This window comes from Hippocampus bargibanti, linkage group LG12, assembly GCF_051943395.1.
Source record: "Hippocampus bargibanti isolate YZ-2025 linkage group LG12, ASM5194339v1, whole genome shotgun sequence".
Taxonomy (NCBI): domain Eukaryota; kingdom Metazoa; phylum Chordata; class Actinopteri; order Syngnathiformes; family Syngnathidae; genus Hippocampus; species Hippocampus bargibanti.
In genome coordinates this window covers 17533781-17555410 of record NC_142745.1, presented here as the reverse complement: position 1 = coordinate 17555410, position 21630 = coordinate 17533781, and the positions used below count along the sequence as shown (strand labels likewise).

Sequence of the window (21630 nt, the reverse complement as noted above, 5' to 3'; positions counted from 1 at the left end):
ACCTACGGGACTCGAAGTGGATGCAGATGACATCGAGGAGCTTGTTGCTGACCATAATGAGGTCCTCAACACAGAGGATTTGATTTGTGCAGGCTTTTATTGAACAGTTCCATCCAGAAAAGGCTATGAGAATCATCAACATGATGAATGATAGTGTGATGCCTCAGTTTCGTAAGACCTTACAAGTCAGAAAGCAACAGGTGTCAATTAAGAGCCATCAACGACCCTCACAAATGTAAATAAAGTGACTTTATTATAAAGTGCAGTGTATTTCTTTCATTACAATACAATAGCACATTTATTATACATAGAATAAGGTATGTTGTGTGTAGTTTTAAGGCTTATTTAGTTGAAAAGTATATTTTATAGAAACCTGGGAACGGATTACTCCCATTTTAATGGTTTCCTATGGGGAAAAAATTGTGATACACACTTTTTGGCTTACACACTCTGTCTGGGAACCAATTAAGTTTGTAAGCTGAGGTCTCACTATATATATGTATATATATACATATATACAGTAGAGTCTCGTTATATCGATATTCCAGGGAGTCCGAAAAAATATCGATATAACCGGGACTATCGATATATCCGACCCTGTTTGCATGTAATTTTCTCCGTGCGTGCATAGAAATAGTATCGATATTACCGGGACTATTGATATATCCGATATCGATATAACGAGACTTTACTGTATATCTATATATATATATATATATATATATATCCTATATATATACAGTAAAGTCTCGTTATATCTATATATATATATATATATATATATCCTATATATATACAGTAAAGTCTCGTTATATCGATATCGGATATATCAATAGTCCCGGTAATATCGATACTATTTCTATGCACGCACGGAGAACATTACATGCAAACAGGGTCGGATATATCGATAGTCCCGGTATATATATATCAGTATATATATCAGTGGTGGGCCGTCAGGGCCAGCAAGGCCTTCTCTGCTGGCCTAACATAATCAGACATCATTATCGTAATTATAATGAAAGTCAATTTCATTAAAAAAGTATTTTTTCTAAATATATATATAATTATTCTACATACTGTTTTCTTGATGTTATATTATATCCATTTGGTTATGCTCCTTTCGGTGTTGTAGTTTTAGGTCAGAGTTTTTAATCCAATCAGAATTCAGCTAGTTTGTCTCGCCAGGCTGTATGAAATCTGACTGACGCCTTCAGAATCAACAGTGAGGGCGTCTGTGCGCTGTACATGAACGGGCACATGTAGTTGATATACAGTTGCGATAGCCAATCAGATCACGAGTTGGCACAGTAAGGCCAGCTCGAGGGCCTCGCGTTGAACATGACGTACGCGTCCTGTGATTGGATACTCACTTTACCTCAGCCCTCAGCGGAGGCAGCGCTATGCAAATCAACCAAGCTGACAACAGATCAGACCCGGAAACTTCAGCAGAAAAACCAAGTATATCTACTCGCTTTTTTAACCCACAATGGCTGAAGGAGAGGACAACTCGCTGACGCATGTAGGCCTATTCTCAAGAACAAATGAAAAAGATTTGTTGACTTTTATTTTCAACAAATAGTTCGTTTTGTGAGCGTCTTGTTGTTTTTCTAATATTAAACTGACATTTTGTAATTTAGCGTAAAATCTTGTTAAAGATTGCATATTCTTGGTGGACTTCATAAAACTTTGTGGACAAATGATTTTAAATTTCCTTTTATTTTTAAGTGTTTGCAGTATCCCGTAAGTTCTAATTGCTGATGCAGATTTATTGATGTGTAATTGCTCCGGAAAATAGCCTGTGTTGTATTGTAGACGATTAAGGTTATGCCACGCCCAGTATGTATATATATATATATATATATATATATATATCAACCTAAATATGACATTTATTGAGGCATAATTTGGATAACTCTGTTTGATTAATTCTGCTTCTATTCATGAAGAAAATTCACCTATATGGGCCTACCAATGAATTTCAAAAGTAGCCTGACAAAGAGAGACTGCGAGCACGCCAAGTCAAGAAGGGGGAGTGATCAAGTGTGATGTGGGAGTGACTTGGAGGTTGAGTATAAACTGACCATGGATGCTGGGAAAACCTCTTCAGTCTTGGAGTATTTTGTGGTCGTGAGAGATAATGAGAGTGAGTAGCAACACATAAGAGAAACAACAAGAACTCTCCTGGCATACACACAATATCTAGGTAAGTGAGCATCAGCCATTATAATACTACTACTACTAATAATAATAATAATAACACTAGTGCCATGTCCGCTTTGGTCATCTTGAAGATGCTGAAGTTGTTTGTCTTTCCAACTCTGCCCCCATATGCTACCACTCGCGGAGAACTTGCGGCTCCTGAAAGAGAAAGTTGGGTCTCGGCATTTTTTTTCTAATTCAATTTCTGGTGCTGTTGCACCCCCCCCCCCCCCCCCCCAACTCTAAAGCTCACCATTCTTCTGCAAGACAACCTTTGTGATGGAGAAAGCTGCACTGTTGCTCTTTTATTGCCTTATCATTTCTGCATCAGGATCTCCACTCTACCCCTCCATCAGGTAAGCAGGACCGAGTTCATCTCTCTCATGATCCACAGCGTCATTGAGTAAGAAATTAGCAGGTGATTTTGGATTATTGTTTCCATTCATATATTGTAAGTGCGTTTTACATTTTTTTAAATGGAAGAGATGAAGAAAACGGATGAGATGAACAGGTAGACCATGTCGTTGTTTGTTTTTTTTATGTAGGAGTGCAAAGAGGTGATGCTTGCCAAGCTGTTGTCGCAAAGGATTATTATTTATTCATTGTTTTTTTTTTAACACAATTGCATGTCAAAGCTTTACCCCTGATCTATTTATGCTAAAAAAGGGTCAAAATGTCTGTATTTGAACCTTCATATAAAATTATTAGTTGCAGAATGAGTCATCTGCATCATCCGAAAAACGTGGTGGGAAATGGTGATAGAACTAAATGCAGTCATTTTACTTATTTATGTATTTATTTATTTACGTATTTATTTAATATACAAATACAGTGAGACCTCAACTTACGAACTTAATTGGTTCCCAGACAGAGTGTGTAAGGCGAAAAGTGTGTCTCTCAAAATAAAAATTCCCATAGGAAACCATTAAAATGGGAATAATCTGTTCCCGGGTTTCCATAAAATATAGTTTTTAACTAAATAAGCTTTAAAACTACACACAACATACCTTATTCTATGTATAATAAATGTGCTATTGTATTGTAATGAAAGAAATACACTGCATTGTATCATAAAATCACAAAGAGAGGCACATTACACGAGGACTGTAATTAAAGAAAGAAACTGTGCTGTAAAATAAAGTTTTTTTTCAACTTCTTCGATTGCCCGAGACCGTCGCTTTGAGAGCACGGAAACACCTTTTGCAACAGACGCACCTTTGATGGCTTCTCTGTTCCGGAGAATGGGAGCGGTGGTTGACTTAGCATAGCAGTGCTCGGCCACTAAATCACACAAACGCACACCTTGTTTGTGTTTTTCAATTATCTCCTTCTTCTCAGCGACGGTGATTTTATTGTGTCTGATATGTGTCTTCCTGGGCTGAACACGAGCCTGTGGTGGGTTTTTTTTTGGTCCCATCATAGTAAACTTATCAGCAAAAAGCTCCAAGTAGGCGATCGACGTGTGCATTCAATGAGAGGGGGTGTGCAAAGTAGCGCCGGCTGGAGAGCTGTTTGGTCGTGTGCTTCCGCCGAAGATCACTCCGCCAGCCGTGGTGGGTGTGTATTATGAAAATAGTGCTTATTATAAGGTTTCATTTTCTTAGATTAGAGGTTCTTATGATGAAAAGTTTGTAAGATAAGGTGTTTGTAAGTTGAGGTCTCACTGTATGTAAAGATTTATGTAGTTATGTATTTGTTGTTTTTTGTCTGTACTTATTTCTTGTTTATTTATTTATTTATATTGCTGTTAATAGTTTAATTGGCATTTTTCAGGTTTGGCCAGAGGGACACATCCATCCTGATGACATCTTCACTCAATAATCCAGAACAGCTAGAAGACACAAGTTCTGCCCAAGAGAGAACAGACTTACGGTCAGTACCACACACACATATTCAGAAAATATTGGGAGCAAGAGGCCTATGTTTTTGTCATTTTTGCTGTAAATGGAAAAGGGTTGGATTTTATGTATTTGAGAGAAGAGCAGTTCAGCTCATAACTCACTCCACTCCAGTGCCAGTTTGTGTCATTTTCACTCAAATTCCAGAACCCACAGAATATTGAGTTTTAGGACTACATGAACATTCAATGCAGCATAAGAAACCTTAGACCACAAGTGTCAAAGTTAAGGCCCGGGGGCCAAAACCGGCCCGCCACATCGGGTTATTTTGGCCCGCGAAAGCAAGTCAAACTTGTGAAATTCCATGAAGCTTATTAAAATTCTAACCAAAATGTCATATTTTTGGATGTAAACCACAATAACAGTCGTTATTCTTGACTTCATATTTGAAAACTAGTTATTCATTAATTTGTTGTGCGCTCTATATGTAATATGTGGAGAGGATTAAAAATTCTAATGTCTTTCCCAAATTCATAACGGCCCTCAAGAGGAAACCATAACTACAATGTGGCCCGCGGCAAAAAAATGACTTTGACACCGCTGCCTTAGACTCTCTTCTTTCATCAGAAAAAAATAGTTATTCCTAAATTATATGGTTCTGGGGTTATCTGAGCTTGAAATAATAACACTAATCGTACTTCACATCCACACAGCTGGGGCAGGCTCAGAGGGAATAGCAAAAGAAAAAAAACACAGTTTCATGTTGGTTAATCAGAGCATATCAAAAGCACTCCCAGGAAGGCATGTTAATGCATAAGCTGGGGACACGAAATAGTTACATGCAAACCATCAAAGTGATGACTCGGATTACACGAGCGAAACGCTTTAAATCCAACTTTGGGGAGGCTGTAAAAAAATCAAATGCTGCCACCCGTGGGAGGGAAAAACATTGCCAGAGGTCTGACAAGCGCTTTATCGGCACACAAGAAAAAACAAAACCCGACCAAATTCAGGAATGGCGCTCCACGTCATATTTTGGATTGGATTGGATTGGATATGCCTTTATTAGTCTCACAGTGGAGAAATTTACATTTCAATTCCTGAATAAATTTGGGAATGGCAGTGAATGAGTAAATATCAGTTATTCATATCCTATGGGTTACTCTGTAGGGTTTAAGTCCTAGAAATCGTCTTGGCGTGTCTCAGACCTTCATCCATTTCTGCCTGATCTTTAAAATGTATATCATATTGTTCCCATTATCTTTTGCGTCTATCTTGTTTGATTTCAGCTTGGGACGCCATGCTGACGCCATCTTTACAAACAGTTACAGGAAAGTGTTGGGCCAAATATCTGCCAGGAAGTTTCTTCAGACCATCATGGGCAAACGACTCGAGTAGGTTTTGCCTCGGGAATTAAAATCAGTGAGATATTGTGCAAATCCGCGCCTCTGAAAGCACAACAGCAGATATTATTCTGTCCATTGTGTGACCGTGACTCACCGAAACCTGAATAAACGGTGTTTTTTTTCTGCAGAGACGAAAGTGAGAGCTATATGAAACGCCAGGCAGATGTCTACGAAGGAACCTATAAAGAAGATCTGACTTCCATCCGGAGTAATCAGCGATACAGAGGACTTGACGAAATGCCATGAGGTTCGGGTAAACCATCGCGACACTCCGCAGGAAGGAACAACGTGTCAGTAACTCAATTTTTTATTCCCGACAGACTACAGAGAGGAGAAAGAAGCTCGTGCTCATTCACAAAACCATCACAGTTTGTTCACTCGTACTCTTCCCCCATTTTGACACAAACAATATGAAATGCTCAATGAATCTGCCAAGAAAATTCTGTAACACTCATAATCCGATTCCGGGACCCTGCTTGCGACTGATATGATTCAGCCATTCATGTACGTTTACATGATAAGGTTTCAAAGTCAAGGCTTGGGGGTCAAATTTGTTTTATTCGGCCCGCAAAAGCAAATCAAACTGTGAAATTCGATGATGAACCAACATTTCTAATTATCCAATGTAAACGACAATAACAGTCATTTTTTACTTCAAATTTTAAAACTACAGTAGTTATTCATGAATTTGTTGTGAATTTGTATATGAAATATGTGGAGGGGAATCAACATTTAAAGGACAACCAACACCACTTTTTTTTGTTTCCTGACACCAGAAAAACGTTTTATAGCATCTAAAATATCCAAAACACGCAGGATGATATTTTCAGTCAAATGTAAAACACTAATAAAAATGACTTAAAGTGTCTAAAAACTACTTCAAATCGAACCTGGAAGTGGCCAGTTTCAGAAAGTCCCGCCCCCTTGTACATGGTGTCACGCCAAGACGTCTTGCCTTGCTTGAGAATCCAAACAGTGGCTTCAGATTCGAAATAGATGCTTTCTTGTTACTCATCCACTTATGAATATGATTCAAATAGTTCTGAAGAGGAAAGCATACATGTTTGCAATCGATTAAACAATTTATTCTGTGTCATTTTGAGGCATCTGGAGAGAAATGTAGCACCCAAAGAAATGCAGAAGATGGTGACAAAGCTCCATGGAAATGGGCTGATTTGTCTCCTGGGATTTTTTGGTCAGCGAATATCAAATAGTTGTTCGGTGCAACACACAACGATTCACCATCGTGTTTTTTTATGTTTTCCTTCTAATTTTGCCATCAACACGAAGTTTTCAGACCAAACAAAGTACCGCAAAATGCATTGTGTGTCCTTTCTCGGTCAGGGGCGTTCCTTCCGTGACGTGAGGACTCGTCACCAACTCAAAGACAAGACTTCCTGAATATTCAGCGCGAGTCTTAAAACGTAAAATATAGCTATATGCGGTGGAATCTTATTAAAATACGCCCAGTAGAAGTCATTTGAAGCCATTTTACAAATTATGAACACAAATTGTCCGGAGGCATCAGGTGTCCTTTAAATGGCATCCCCAAATTCAGAACAGCCACCAAGATGAAATCGTAATTACAATGTGGCCCGCGGCAAAAAAAAATAACTTTGACACCCTTGTTATACTTGGTCATTTTTTCGGTCATTTCTTCTATATACCACAGGTGTCAAAGTCTGTGCGCGGGGCCCAAATCTGGCCCGCCACATCATTTTATTCGGCCAAATCCCACTTGTGAAATTTCATGATGCTTGCTCAAGTCCGAACCAAAATTTCAAATTGTCGCATGAAAGCCACAATAACAGTCAATATTTTTGACTTTTTACAAATTTGAAAACTAAGTATTCATTAATTTGTTGGGCATTCTGTATGTAATATGTGGAGGAGGTGAAACATTCTAATGGCTTCCCCAAATTCATAACAGCCCTCGAGAGGAAACCGTAACTCCAATGTGGCGCGTCGCAAAAAAAGTCTTTGACAACCTTGATCTCGAGAAAACTGTGATTAAGTTGTCAAATTTTATTTTGTGGTACGCTGTGAGATTTTTCTACTGTAAAATATGTACCTTTGTTCAATAAACATTGGGAGAAACACTTTGGGGAATGTATCTACCCCAGTCAAGTATGACGCTTCGTACTGATGTCACAACGTTTATTGTGAAACAATAAGGCGGGGGACACCCGCCTCGTGCCCGAAAATTCCAACAATGGGAATAAAGGAAAATATAACTCAAATAACTTGACAAACATTTCACCTTCTTGTAAATGGTCTCGCGATTAATTTTGGGAACGCCAGAAATACCTGAGTATCTGCCAGTAATAAGCGGAACACTTTGAAGTCGGTAGAAATTGATTTAAGTTAAATGTTGGAAGTGAAATTTATCTGGTCGAGACCTGCTCAACAAGTAACCTGCCCAGTAATTGGCAGGGGCTCAAATCCTGGCTACCAATGATCTGTTGTCTATATTGGCATCAAGAATTTCGATTTCAGAACAGAAAAGAGTTTTGTGGCTTTTGTCTACTCGCAATGTTTTTTTGGTGGCTGGATCTATTTGACTTGTGTGACACATGCACGCTTTCGTACCTAGAAAAGACAACGCAAGCAAATTCACCTCCATGTCTTTATTTCTTAAAAAAAAAAAACATGCCCTCAAATTGAACAATTTATCACGGGGATGCAAATTGTTATCAAATACGAAAAAAGCTCAGCCTTGACACACACTCAAAACGGTTGGTACAGTTTATAGCTCTGGACTGGAAAGTCGCAACGAATCCGACCTGCTGGCAAAAACCGGCACCGGGCAAAAACTGCAGAGAGGCGTAAATAACTGATCCTGAATTACTTCCACCAAGAAACATCAAAAGTAAAAACTTACAAAAAAAATTAGAGTGCACTGACAACAGTGTCATGTTGTACAACAACTCAAATAATCTCACAGGAAGATGGAAGTGCAACGAACAATCACGTGTCAACACAGCGGAGCAGTCGCGAAGAACTGATCTGATCGGCAAGACCAAGAACTTTGTTTTTCTTCGGAATTTCCTTCCATTCAGCAACGTCTTCTTCAACTGTTATGCTGTGCGATGGGGATGTGTTGGTGATCGACTCCAGTGGGGCGGGTGGGGGGGGGGGTTGGCTGCTTCAGTGTCATCTTATTTTTTCTCAGTTCTGTGGGGGGGAGAAAGAGAGCACATTTGCTGATTTCACCTAGGTACTCTTAACAAGGAAAGCATACTGCTTTATTATTTAAAGGACAACCGACGTCTCTGGACAAGTTGCGTCCATAATTTGTAAAATGGCTTCAAATGACTTCTACTGAGCGTATTTTACAAAGATTCCACCGCATATAGCTATATTTTACGTTTTCTCGTGCTGAATATTCCGGAAGTCTTGTTTTTTAGTCCTCACGTTTCCGGAAGTCTTGATTTTGAGTCCTCACATTATGTCACTGAAGGAACGCCCCTGACCGAAAAAAGGACACATTGTAGCAGTCCTTCCTTGTTTGGTCGCAAAACTTCGTGTGGCGCCAAAAAGAGACAGAAAAGGGCTACAAAGCTCCGTGTTAGGAATTAATCAGCTTGTGGAAACGGGCTGATTAATTCCTTACACGGACCTTTGTCGCCATTTTCTGCCTCTTTTTGGTGCAACATTACCCCCCCCCCCCCCATTGCCCCAAAATGGCACGGAATAAATACTTTAATCGATTGCAAACATGCATGCTTTCCTCTTCAGAACTATTTGAATCATATTCATAACTGGATGAATAACAACAAAGCATATTCTCCGAATCTGAAGCCATTGTTTTGATTCTCCAGCAATGCAAGACGTCTTGGCGTGACATCACCAACTGGGGGCGGGACTTTCTGAAAATGCCCAATTCGCATCTCAATTTTTTTGCAGAATTTGGACACTTTAAGTCATTTTTATTGGTGTTTTGCATTTGAATAAAAACATCATACTGTGTGTTTTGGGTATTTTAGATGCTATAAAACGTTTGTCTGATGTCAGTTAGGAAACAAAAAAGTGATGTTGGTTGTCCTTTAAAAGAAAAAAGAAAATAAACGCTGGTTTAGGAGAAAAACAAATGCTTGTTTATGAATTGCTAGTTTATGTTAAAAATGAATTTGAAACATGCTGGTTTATGATTAAAAAAAAACCCCACACTGGTTGATTATTAAAAACACACGCTGGTTTTTAATAAAAAAAACGCTGGTTTATAAACAAGTAAAACACAGCTTTTCATTTAAAAAACACTGGTTTATTATTTGAAAAAAATCTGCTTGAAAAAAAAACACACCTGTTTATTATTTAAAATAAAAAAAAACACATGCTGGCTTATGATACAAAAAAGCTGATTTCTGATTAAAAAATAAATTAAACACATTGGTTTATTGTAAAAACACACTTCTTTTCCTTTTGGCTTTTCCCTTCAAGGGGTCGCCACAGCGAATCAGTGTCCTCCATCTTCAGAGGTTTGATTCGCATGTTTGTTTTGGCCAAGCTTTTACGTTGGAAGCCCTTCCTGACACAACCCTCAGTATTTATCCAAGCTTGGGACTGGCACAATAAGACACTGGCTTATGTCCCCTTGTGGCTCCAGAACAAGCAACTCGATGAACTTAATAAAGATGAAGACGATCAGTAAAAGGCTCCCAAACACACAGGTTTAGGATTCGTAAAGAAATTATCAGGAAGACTGAGGACCTAAGGCTAAACATCCATTTAAAGGACAACCGACGCCTCCGGACAAGTTGTGTCCATAATTTGTAAAATTACTTCAAATGACTTCTACTGAGCGTATTTTACAAAGACTCCATGGCATATAGTTCTATTTTACGTTTTAAGACTTGCGCTGAATATTCAGGAAGTCTTGTTTTCGAGTTGATGACGATGCCTGATGTGACGTCACGTCTGGAACGCCCCTGACCGAGAAAGCGACACACAATGCATTTTGGGTATTTTGTTTGGTCTGAAAACTTCGTGTTGAAATTAGAAGGAAAACACATAAATAACGCGAAGGTGAATCATTGTGTGTTGCACCAAGACTACTACAGTAAAGTCTCATTATATCGATATCGGATATATCGATAGTCCCGGTTATATCGATACTATTTCTATGCACGCACAGAGAAAATTACATGCAAACAGGGTCGGATATATCGATAGTGCCGGTTATATCGATATTTTTTCGGACTCCCTTGAATATCGATATAACGAGACTTTACTGTATTTGATACAAGTTGACACAAATTACCAACAGACAAATCAGCCCATTTCCAATGGAGCTTGGGCGCCATCTTGTGCATTTTCTGGCACGCTACATTGGAGTCCTGACAGCTCGAATTGATATGGGAGGACTTCTTTATGCTAACATTTATGCTTTCCTCTATAGAACTATTTGAATAATATTCATAACTGGATGAGTAACAAGAAAGCATCTTCTCCGAATCTGAAGCCATTGGCATGATGTCACGAAAAAGGGGACGGGACCTTCTGAAACTCAGCATCTCCGAGGTCATTTTGAAGTAGTTTTGGGACACTAACTCATTTTTATTGGTGTTTTGCATTTGACTAAAAATATCAGCCTGCGTGTTTTGGGTATTTTAGATGCTACAAAACGTTTTTCTGATGTCAGTTAGGAAACAAAAAAATGGTGTCAGTTGTCCTTTAAATAACACAGCTAGGTAAAAAAAATCATCCCAACTATGCTGATGACTCGGTCTAAAAACACACCAATCTGAGATCAAATAATGAAAAAAAAGTGAGGGTCAAAACAATGGAAGAATGATCATTGGGCAGTTGCTATGATGACAGGAGTGAAAAGGGGGAAAGGAAAAACGGTCAAGTTGGCCAGCGCGAGAAGGCGAAAAATTAGGATGAGTGAGCGGGAGCAACACATGGCCAAGCATGCTGGCAACCACAAGAACTGATGCACGGCAGGGACGACAAAGCCCTTACTTGAAGCCCGGTGAGCGCAAGCGGCCCTTTGGCTAACAAAAGGGAGGGTGAAGGGCGCTTTATCGAAGGCTCCGATATTTTGCCAGCCGACTACTTTGCTCGGCGGCAATCCTGAAAGAGCAGTAAAGAGACACCAGCGCGTGGGTAAAGGAAACTAAGATGACAGCAACGGGCGAGAACTTATTCGCTGGAGTCGCCTGCTTGTCTGAAAAGGATTCAAAAGAGGAACACTGAGAGAAGGAGGAAGGGAAAAAGCGATAGAAAAGAAAGATCTTCACGAGTGACAAATTGCTCACTTTGATGCTTCGCGGGCTCTACAACAAATTGCCCACTTCTCTTGCAGGAAGGCGTTTTCCCCAAGTGAGATCAAGCATTAGGTGGCCAAGTCACAAGGACAGTACTTTTGGCTTATTTTGTACCCAAGAACTCTCAAGAGGCCTCAGGGGGCACCAGAGTACTAAACATCTTAATGACTGATTGCTCCTTCCTTCTCAAGGATCAGGAACTCTCAAAGAAATCTTTGGCGCCAAACGCGCCATCGACATATTTACCTCTTTACTGCTTTCTGTGCCAGCATGCGGTTCCCGGCCAGGAATGTAATAGCACCGATAATTGCCAGGTACTTAAGAGTCTGGAACATGTTCAAGTGGGTCCAGTAGATGTACATCAGGCCCAGCAGAGCTGAAAATAATTAAAAAAAAAAATCAGAAGATTATTTATAATAATATTTAATATTAATCATATGAATTAATACATATTAATTCATATTTCATATACTTAAAGGACAACCGACGTCTCCGGACAAGTTGTGTCCATAATTTGTAAAATGGCTTCAAATGACTTCCACTGGGCGTATTTTAATAAGATTCCACCGCATATAGCTATATTTTATGTTTTAAGATTCGCTCTGAATATTCAGGAAGTTTTGTTTTTGAGTTAGTGACGAGTCTGTACGTGACGTCATGAAAGGAACGACCCCTGACCGAAAAAAGACACATTGTAGCAGTCCTTCAATCACGTCAATGTATTTTGCTGTACATGTTTGGTCTGAGAACGAAACATGTACAACGAAAGCCGCCAGAAGAGGGCATCCAAGCTCCATATAAGGAATTCATCAGCCTGTGGAAACGGAGGTGGCCACAGGAGGTCAACATTTTGTGCCTCTTTTCTGGTAATCGTTTCTCCCCAATGTTGCCTCAAAATGGCATGGAATAAATTCTTTAATCGATTGCAAACATGTATGCTTTCCTCATCAGAACTATTTGAATCATATTCATAACTGGATGTGTAACAAGAAAGCACATTCTCCGAATCTGAAGCCATTGTTTGGATTCTCCAGCAATGCAAGACGTCTTGGCGTGACGTCACGAACTGGGGGCGGGACTTTCTGAAAATGCCCAATTTTTTTGGCAGATTTTGGACACTTTAAGTCATTTTTATTGGTGTTTTGCATTTGAATAAAAATATCATACTGCGTGTTTTGGGTATTTTAGATGATATAAAACGTTTTTCTGATGTCAGTTAAAAAACAAAAAAGTGACGTCGGTTTCCCTTCAATATTTAATAAGTATTTGAACATGAACATTGTGACAATGTTAAATTGTGCCAATCTGTTGTTTTGTCATTATAATCTACAGAGATCAGAATGTCCAAATTCCGGCCCGCGGAGCAAATGCGGGCCGTGGTCAATTTTCATCCCACCCGTCGCCTCCATCATAAAATCAAAAACGCCTGGCCCGCATGTAGAATGAAGACATTGGGCAGTAGCGCTGTTACCTGTGTGTATTGAGTGCTGCCTTATAGAGGCTCAATTAAGTGCAGCAAATTAGCATCGGACTCATGACTGAATAAGCCCTCCCAATTTTCTTTGTTTTTGTATTTTCTAAAATGGTGACAATAAACAAAACAATTACATCTGCTCAACTGTTAAGTAAAGTGTTTAAAAAAAAGGTGAAGTGAATATTCCGTATGAATTTTCAATGTTAATTCAATTTTGATATGCCTGTTTCAAATGAAACAAAACACATGCTTAATCTAGGTGAAATTTAAAATAAAAAACAAATGTGAACCACAGAATGGCTCACTGAAATGAATTTAAATTAATTGCTATTATATGTAAAGAACATCCACCAAGGTTGCCCCCCTATATTTTTAACACACCAAATCTGGCCCCCCTTTTCAAAAAGTTTGAACCCCGGGACATAGATTGAGTCAAAAATCAAGAAGAGCTTTATTTTTTTATTTTATTTCTTTTTGTTTCTTTTGTTTGGGGGAGGGGGGGCAAAACAACAACAATATCGTTACGGTTTGAAAAAGACACATACCTGCATGCCCAACGTGGAAGAGAAGAGTGCTGGGAGAAAAGCTGAAGTTGGAAATATTTGCCCCAAGCTTAATCCACTGCAAAGGAGAGAAGAGAGATCATTGTGTCATTGGGGGCTGGGGGGCATTTAGTTTGATCTTGTGTTCATCAATGATACCAGGATTAGCAGAAGCAGGAGGGGTGACAGGACGAGCGCGGTGAAGGCGTTGGAGACGACTGTTGGAGGCTTCTTTTCAGGCTCCCTGAATAAGTGCTGCAAAGGAAGGCGAACGCTCACAATTGAAACCTGATTTCTGATCGGACCTTGTCATCCGGAAAACGAATTAAAGACGAGGAGCCTTTACTTGGATCTCCGGCTTGGGTACGTAAAGAGTCTTGGCTTGAAAGCTCACTGGGGCCTCCTCCTCCACAAACCTCAGCACAACGTCAGCCTTTGAATGCACAAGCGTTGAAGGTCACCGTCGGGAACACTCGGCAAAGTGTGATTCGCTGTCTCACGACGAGACTTACTACGTTCCATAAAATGGGGTTCTCCAATGTGCCATCGCCAACCATGAGATAGAGGGAATATGTACCAGAGATGAGCGCAAACTCCGTTTTGCGCTCCGCCGCGTCCAACTCGAACTTGTATAGACCCTTAGCATCGGGCTCAGCGACAAAAACAACCTCTTGGCCCGTTTTCTGATTGTGCAGCTGGACAAAAGTCTGCGAGAGAGTGAAAAATAAAATCGGACAGTCGCGCACAGTCTCCCGGTATTTTACTCCCGAGCGATCCCGATTGTCAATGGAAGCAACCGACATCGACCAAAACACACGAAAGCATGCCGACTCAAGCACTACGCATTCTGATCATCCCATCACCCTTCAAAACAAATGTTTTAGTGGTTGTATATGGAAATGATAGAACTCTTATATGAAAATAGAAAATATCACTTGGGCGGAAAAAAATAGCAGAATTCCACTAAATAGCGGACATCTGGGATCCCTGACAATTTGAAGGAATTGAAGTGTTCATTACGTACCTGATGGGGCGTAAGTTCCATTCCGGTATTGACGTCAAGCAGCTGGAAGGCCATGGCAAAGTTTTGGTGACTATCAGCAATGAAGGAGCTCGCCGCTTTGGAAGGATACTCCACCCTGGATTGTTTTCAAACGATAAAAAATCGTCAAGTCCCAGTGGAAGGTACAAAGTGTAGTTTTGGGGGTGGTGACGATTTCCAACCTGGTAGTCTTTGTGCCAATGCTCTGGTCCTTATCCACCACCGAGAGGTCCATATTGGTAACCATCACCTCCGTTGACACCTTCACTTTGAGCTGCAGGTGAACGGCGTGACAATAAAAGGTGAATTTAGTGAGGTGGACAACCATCAAGTGAGGAGTACCGTATTTTCCGGTGTATTAACACCCAAAAGCCTTGATTTTCTTCAAAAGCGGTCCCTGCGCCCTATACGCAGGTGGGCCTTATATGTAAAGTAACTACAGACACCATTTCCCCCTGTAGAAGAAGTAGTGCGTAACCCTAGCCTCTACTGCAGCGCTTTATAATGTGGTGTGCCTTATATTTGGAAGACTATTATAGATTTGGTACTTTTTTCATTCATTGAAAGTGCACCTTATAGTCAGGTGCTCCTTATATATGGAAAGTTTGAAAATATACCATTCATTGGAGGTGCGCCTTATAGTCCGGCACCCCTTATACACCGGAAAATATGGTAATAAAAGTCGCGTTCGCACTGCACTGGTAGATTCTAATGAGGGCATGCTATTAAAAAATGAATTTTGTCTTTGTGGTGGCATCCGCGAGCACAAAAAAAGTAGTTTGCAATTAGTTACATAATGGAGTAATCTGACACCCCCCTTTCTTAAAAAAATAAAAATAAAAAAATAGAGCACTCCGCCATAACAGGCAAAGTTTTGGGAGACTTAAATAATGGAATTAAGTATCCAAATAAAAAAAATGAGAAAACCATTGCCAAAAACAGATATCATAAGGAACATAAACAAAGAAAATATTTCATAAATAAATGAAACAGATTAATTAAATACTTTAATTTATGAGTTATTATGAAAACTTTCAAAAAAGGCTGGGTCACTTCTTTCATTTTTATTTCGACAAAATGTGCATGTTCCAAAAGTAACTCCTTTAACATGAAACCGCCACGAACCATATTAATCTTCATTAATCAGATTTCAGTCACAATACGTGAAACCGTCGGTCAATTTCAGAATCAGAAGAAAAAAAGTCCTTCTTTTAAAAGCCCAATGAAAACTGAACTCTCACCTCAACATGATTGGCAATCAAGCGGCTGTCACCGGTTATGGAAACGGTGAACTGGTAATATCCACTGGCCGGTTTCTGGGACATAAAATTCAATTCAAAGACACCGCTGAAAAGCAAAAACACATTTTGTCAAATAAAATGCCACCTGTGCAGTAGATGATGTTTTAGGAATAAAAAATATATATTTTGTTGACGCCTACTCATTGAGCGTGAACGGCGCTTGGCCAAGAATGACGCTCTGGGAAGCAACGGCATACGCAGATTCCACTTGCACTCTGGCTGAGGTCAGAGGCTGAGACATGACGTCGGTGACAAGGATCTGCGTATGGGCAAGAAAAACACAACGATTCGGGTAATTCAATAGGACAACGCAGACCGCTACGGCGGCAGCATCCCGCATTTATACCTGCAGGGTGGGCTGCTTGTGTGACACAGTGGGCGGGCCATGAGTGTTGACCACCACCGGGACGTGAAAGCGGTTGCTGGAGAGGGTGGCGGCAGCATTTGCCACGCTGCAAGCCTCAGCCAGGGAGTCCCAGGACTTCTTGCTGAAAATGGAGTTCACCAGCTGAATGACTTGGTCCTGGAGAGAGAGGAATTTTTCGGAACATTTATTCCATTTATGTCGATATTCTTTGAAACAAATGCAGTTGTTTTGAGTCAAATCTTACTGTAATACATTATGAACTAAGTGGTTCGTTGGCTTAGGGCACAGGTGTCAAAGTCAAGGCCCGTGGGCCAGATCCAGCCCGCCACATCATTTTTTTCGGCCCGCGAAAGCAAATCAAACTTGTTAAATTCCATGATGATTGCTAAAATCTGAGCCAAAATGTCATATTTTTGGATGTCAACCACAATAAATTCATAAAGTCATTATTCTTGACTTCAGATTTGAAAACAAGTTATTCATTAATTTGCTGTGTGCTCTATATGTAATATTTGAAGGGATTTAAACATTCTAATGGGTTCCCCAAATTCATAACAGCCCTCGAGAGGAAACCATAACTACAATGTGGCCCGCGGCAAAAAATGACTTTGACACCCCTGGCTTAGGGGGAGTACAGTTGTGAAAATATTCAACACATTTTGTGGTATACAGTGATACGGATTCGGTTTACAAACGCTTTAGGATAGGAACTTTTCACGTCACGAACATATATAGTCTTGGCTAACGAACTAGTTTTCGGAAAATTACGGTCGAGCAGAAGGAAAAAACATAACATAACATAACATAAATCGAAAAACATGAATGAGGTGTGCGTTTGTGTGACTTGGCGTCCCATTATCAGTATGCTAAGTCGACTATTGTTACGTGTGACTAAAGGTGTTTCTGTGTTGTCTGAGCAACGGTCTCAGGCAATAGAAGAGGTTGAAAAACGTGATTTGTATTAATGAAAAGCAGCTCGCAGGGGACAGTGTGAGTGAGAAAGCATGGCAACTTCACAGTCAACTAAAAAAAGGCAGACATTGATTACATTGATTCGAATGGGAAATGTTTGGTTTTTCCACCAAATCGGTTTTCAAATGTTTCTGGAACAGATTATGGTCAAAAACCAGCTTTGACAGTAATTGGAAAATACATTCTAATGCGATGTATTGTAATGTCTTCTTCTTTTCCTTTCGGCTTTTCCCTTCAAGGGGTCGCCACAGCGACTCAGTAACCTCCATGAAGTAATGCAATACATCCCACTGTGGGAATATTAAAGGCTTTCTGATTTTCAAAACACCACGAATCTTATAAAAACCGGACTCACACATTGTAAATAGCACAGCTACCTCATGTAAAGTCAATACAGTTACATATATCAAATATGCTTTTTATACTTTTCTATATTTTTATACTTTGCACTTCACATGTACACTTCATTTTATGAAACGTTTTTGTGCAGTTTTACATTTCAGTCTTCTGACATTTTCTTTTGTGCATAGAATACTTTGTTTTATTTTTTTACCCCCCACCACCCTTTCAATTTTGCTGCTGTAGATTGCAAATTTTCTCATTATGGGACTATTAAAGGCTTTTTGATTCTTTTAATAATAATAATAATAACACATTTTATTGAAAGCACCCTTCAAAACTCTCATGGACATGTTTACCCTTAAAACACACTATTTTGCACATGCATTTAACCGCTCTAATTATCAGGTCAGCATCCTGACGGTCTCTCTGTCTCCAATGATGACATGAAACGGACAAATCAATCCCACCTGTTTGAGGGGTGGTTCCATATCTACGTGATCAGAAAGGGCATAGGCAGCTGTGACAAACGTGGCGGTGGCTTCGAGGCCCTCTTCGAAATGGAGGAAGATACCACCAAGGTCATCTAAACGTGCTGTCAGATCCTGCGATTTAAAAAAAAGGAAACGAAAAAATAGGTAAATCACACTGCAGTTTTGAGATATCGGTGCGAAAGCTCCACCTGGTGGATGTGAAAAGTCTCACCTCAATTTCCTCAAGAATTCCTCCAAGTTCTGCCTGCTGAGAAAGACGAGTGGCTGTTTGCAGAGCCAAGGTAATGCTGTCCAAAAAAAAATTAGATCTATGAAACAGCCACTTACAAATTTGAACTACTGTATTTTATTTTCAAGATGGCACTCGAGTATGCAGCTGTCAGCAAGTGCTCTCATGAGCCTTGCTCTTTTTGTTGTTGTTTTGGTCTTGTTTTTGTGTTTTCTTTTGTCACTGTATTGTTGTGTGTCATGTGGAACTGATACGGATTGTTTTTCAGCTTTTTTCGGCCACGACATTCATCAAGGAGGAGACTGTGCTGAGCGGTTGCGGCTTTGAATATGCCAGTACTGTTTTTGAATGGAAAGAATGTCGATGCCATTTGACTATCATCGCTCGACAGGTCTGGGGCCGTTGTGCTTTTTTGCGCCTGTAATGGGAAGCATCTTCGCAGCCTCGATTTGTTCAGCGAAAAGGTTGGCGCTGTTGGACAGTCTGCGGCTGGATGGATGCATGGCTTGAGGAGCCCGCGATAAGAAGAAAGGAGCGTCAGCGCAGAGCGCCGATGCATATGAGGAACTGTTGCGGCTTGGAATTGAAGCGGATTTATGTGGGACAGGAGATGTGAGACAATCTCTTTTCGTCAATGGATGCTACAGCTGTGTGTTTGATTTCAACATTTAGCTTGTAGTAGAAGTGCACATTCCATCATGACGTCTCTGATCCACTACTGAAGAGGACGCTCTGATCCTCTTTCATCTAGAACTGCTTAATGTACAAAGAGGGTACAGAAAGTAATGAAGAATGAATAACTGTGTCTTAGTGTTGTCACTATTTTTTTAGTTTTGTTTTTTTACTTTGTGTTACTTCTGGGTTGAATGAACGCTGGCGCGCGTGGCTGCCGCTGCTCACCCGCAGAAAAAATATCCTGTGACTGGAAAGTGTCCTTGAGTTTTGAAAGGTGCTTATAAATAAAATGTATTATTATTATTTCCCAACCCAACTTACGCCACAACATTGTCCTCCTTGTTGATGCGAGCTGTGAGTGCACCAACGACCTCCTGAGAGCTCAAAGGAAGCCCCAAAGAACTAAGCGCGCTCACAGCCCGGTGAATCTGAGACATGGTGGAGTCTTCACTGACAGCAGCCTGAAGGATGTCTCGCGTTTCATTGGTCACATGAATCTAAGTGACAAAAAAGATTACTGACAGATCGCCAAAACGTTTACATAAAAAGAATAAAACTATTAAATTAGAACTACCACATTTTGGACGTATTCAACGGAAAATTTGTAAAATAATGAGATCGGTGCAAATGTGCCCATACCTTACATCCAGAAATGGCTTGGCTGGTCTCCACAGCAAAGAAGACTGAATCAATATTGGTGGGATCAAGCTGGGAATTTAAGAACTGGCATACTTCCTAGAAAGTAACCATTTGTTAATTTAGATCAAGACAAAAAATTGCCAGTCATGAGTATAATACAATGTTGTCAAAGTCATTTTTTGCGGCGGTCCACATTATAGTTACGGTTTCCTCTCAAGGGCCGTTATGAATTTGGGGAAGCCATGAGAATGTTTCATCCCCGCCACATATAATGCGCACAACAAATTGATACATGACTGGTTTTCAAATCAGAAGTCAAGAATAAGTACTGTTATTGTGGTTAACATGGGACATAGATGAAAAGGTTTCTTCAGCAGTCATCTGTACTTCTTTGAAGGTGTCGGACGTTTGCTTCTTTCACATGGGACAATTTAAAATTTTGGTAAAGACTTTGGCAGGCATCATGGAACTAGATGTGCTTGATTTCCTTTCGTAGGCCGAATAAAATGATGTGGTGGGCCATATCTGTCCCACGGGTCTTGACTTTGATACCGTTGTCTTGTGAGGCAAGACGTGGCCAAAAAGAAAAGATGATTACAAAGCCTTTACGTGCCTCGTGATCAGGAACGGTGGCTCCGAGTTTGTTGAGCCCCACGACGGAGTAGTAGGCCGACTCCAGGTCCGTGAAAGGTTCGCTTAGGAGATTTTGAAGTCGAGCAATATCGGACAGGGATAGATAGTGAGCCGGAGTGAGCGTCTGAGCTCCAGCGAGTGACAGGCTGAGGAGCAACAACCCGAAAAGCCCTGTGAACACACGAAAATAGAAGTTGGCCGTCCACCACATTTATCGTGTACGTTTCGATGTAAATTCGTAAACACAAAGATTTTTTCTTTTAATTTTGTTGCGTTTCTATTGCAGACGTTCGCTTCACGGCGACAGCTAGCGAACGACAGTAAGGAAGCGGCACTGAGATCCAGACGCCCGTGAGCTATTTTCCAACGTATTCAGCGTAGTGCAGCACCTCGTCGCATACCTAATTGGGTGACCATAACATCGAGTGAAAACGACTTCAAGGTATGTCAAAGGAACGATTAATTCACTCACTGAATAGCTCCATGCCAAGGCAGTCTAATGCAGCGTCACCAAAAGGAACGATTACTTCCGGTGCACGGTGAGACCCGACAAGATAGATGTAATTTCCGGTTTGCGTTTCACAATAATTGTACATTTTAACGTTCCTCAGACTTCCGGAAGTAAGGAAACGACATATTGTCTATCATCTACATTTTATCTAATAATAATAATAACACTTTCAAAACTCTCAAGGACACTATCCAGTCACAGAATAAAAACAAAGGGTGAGCAACGGTAGCCAGACGCACCAGCGTTCACTCACAGCACTCAAAAATAAAATCGTCCACGGCACACTAACATTCAAATGAAGTAAAACTACAGTAACATTGGTTTATAAGAGATTAAGACAAGAGGTGAATAAAGTGACTTCTTCTTTTCCTTTCGGCTTTTCCCTTCAGGGGTCGCCACAGCAAATCAATGTCCTCCATCTATCCCGGTTTTGTGCATCCTCTTCTCTCACACCGGCTACCTTCATGTCCTCTTTGACAATATCCATAAACCTCCTCTTAGGTCTTTCTTTCTGTCTCCTGCCTGGCAGTTCAAGGCTCAGCATTCTTCTCCCGATATAGTCACTCTCTCTCCTCTGGACATGTCCAAACAATCTCAGTCTGGCCTCTCTGACTTTCTCTCAAAAGCCTTTAATATGAGTTATCCCTCTAATGTACTCATAGAATTATCCCTCTAATTAACTCCTATCCAACCTGGTCAC

The 21630-nt window shown here is 40.3% G+C and overlaps 2 protein-coding genes across 4 annotated transcripts; one reads left to right on the top strand and one right to left on the bottom strand.

Annotated features, from left to right (window-relative positions):
- Positions 1-2135: 2135 nt before the first annotated feature.
- ghrh (growth hormone releasing hormone) lies at positions 2136-7921 on the top strand. Its single transcript, XM_089010619.1, has 6 exons — positions 2136-2203; positions 2448-2555; positions 3973-4071; positions 5327-5431; positions 5572-5690; positions 5764-7921. Exons 2-5 carry the CDS (start codon positions 2479-2481, stop codon positions 5687-5689), a joined length of 399 nt encoding a protein of 132 aa, XP_088866745.1. The 5' UTR covers positions 2136-2203; positions 2448-2478; the 3' UTR covers position 5690; positions 5764-7921.
- A 134-nt stretch (positions 7922-8055) lies between these two features.
- Positions 8056-20958, bottom strand: rpn2 (ribophorin II). 3 transcript variants are annotated; one of them, XM_089010617.1, is made up of 18 exons: positions 20892-20958; positions 20396-20590; positions 19787-19878; positions 19469-19644; positions 18455-18530; positions 18220-18354; positions 16418-16594; positions 16212-16330; positions 16012-16117; positions 14953-15044; positions 14753-14867; positions 14241-14435; positions 14075-14161; positions 13888-13983; positions 13732-13807; positions 11959-12088; positions 11408-11518; positions 8056-8617 (listed from the first exon to the last, which is right to left on the bottom strand). In XM_089010617.1, exons 1-17 carry the CDS (start codon positions 20902-20904, stop codon positions 11467-11469), a joined length of 1932 nt encoding a protein of 643 aa, XP_088866743.1. In that variant the 5' UTR covers positions 20905-20958; the 3' UTR covers positions 8056-8617; positions 11408-11466. The 3 variants fall into 3 exon arrangements, with proteins under 3 accessions (XP_088866743.1, XP_088866742.1, XP_088866744.1); XM_089010616.1 differs by lacking the exon at positions 20892-20958 and adding an exon at positions 20821-20851; XM_089010618.1 differs by lacking the exons at positions 11408-11518; positions 20892-20958 and adding an exon at positions 20821-20851.
- Between the last annotated feature and the right edge of the window lie 672 nt (positions 20959-21630).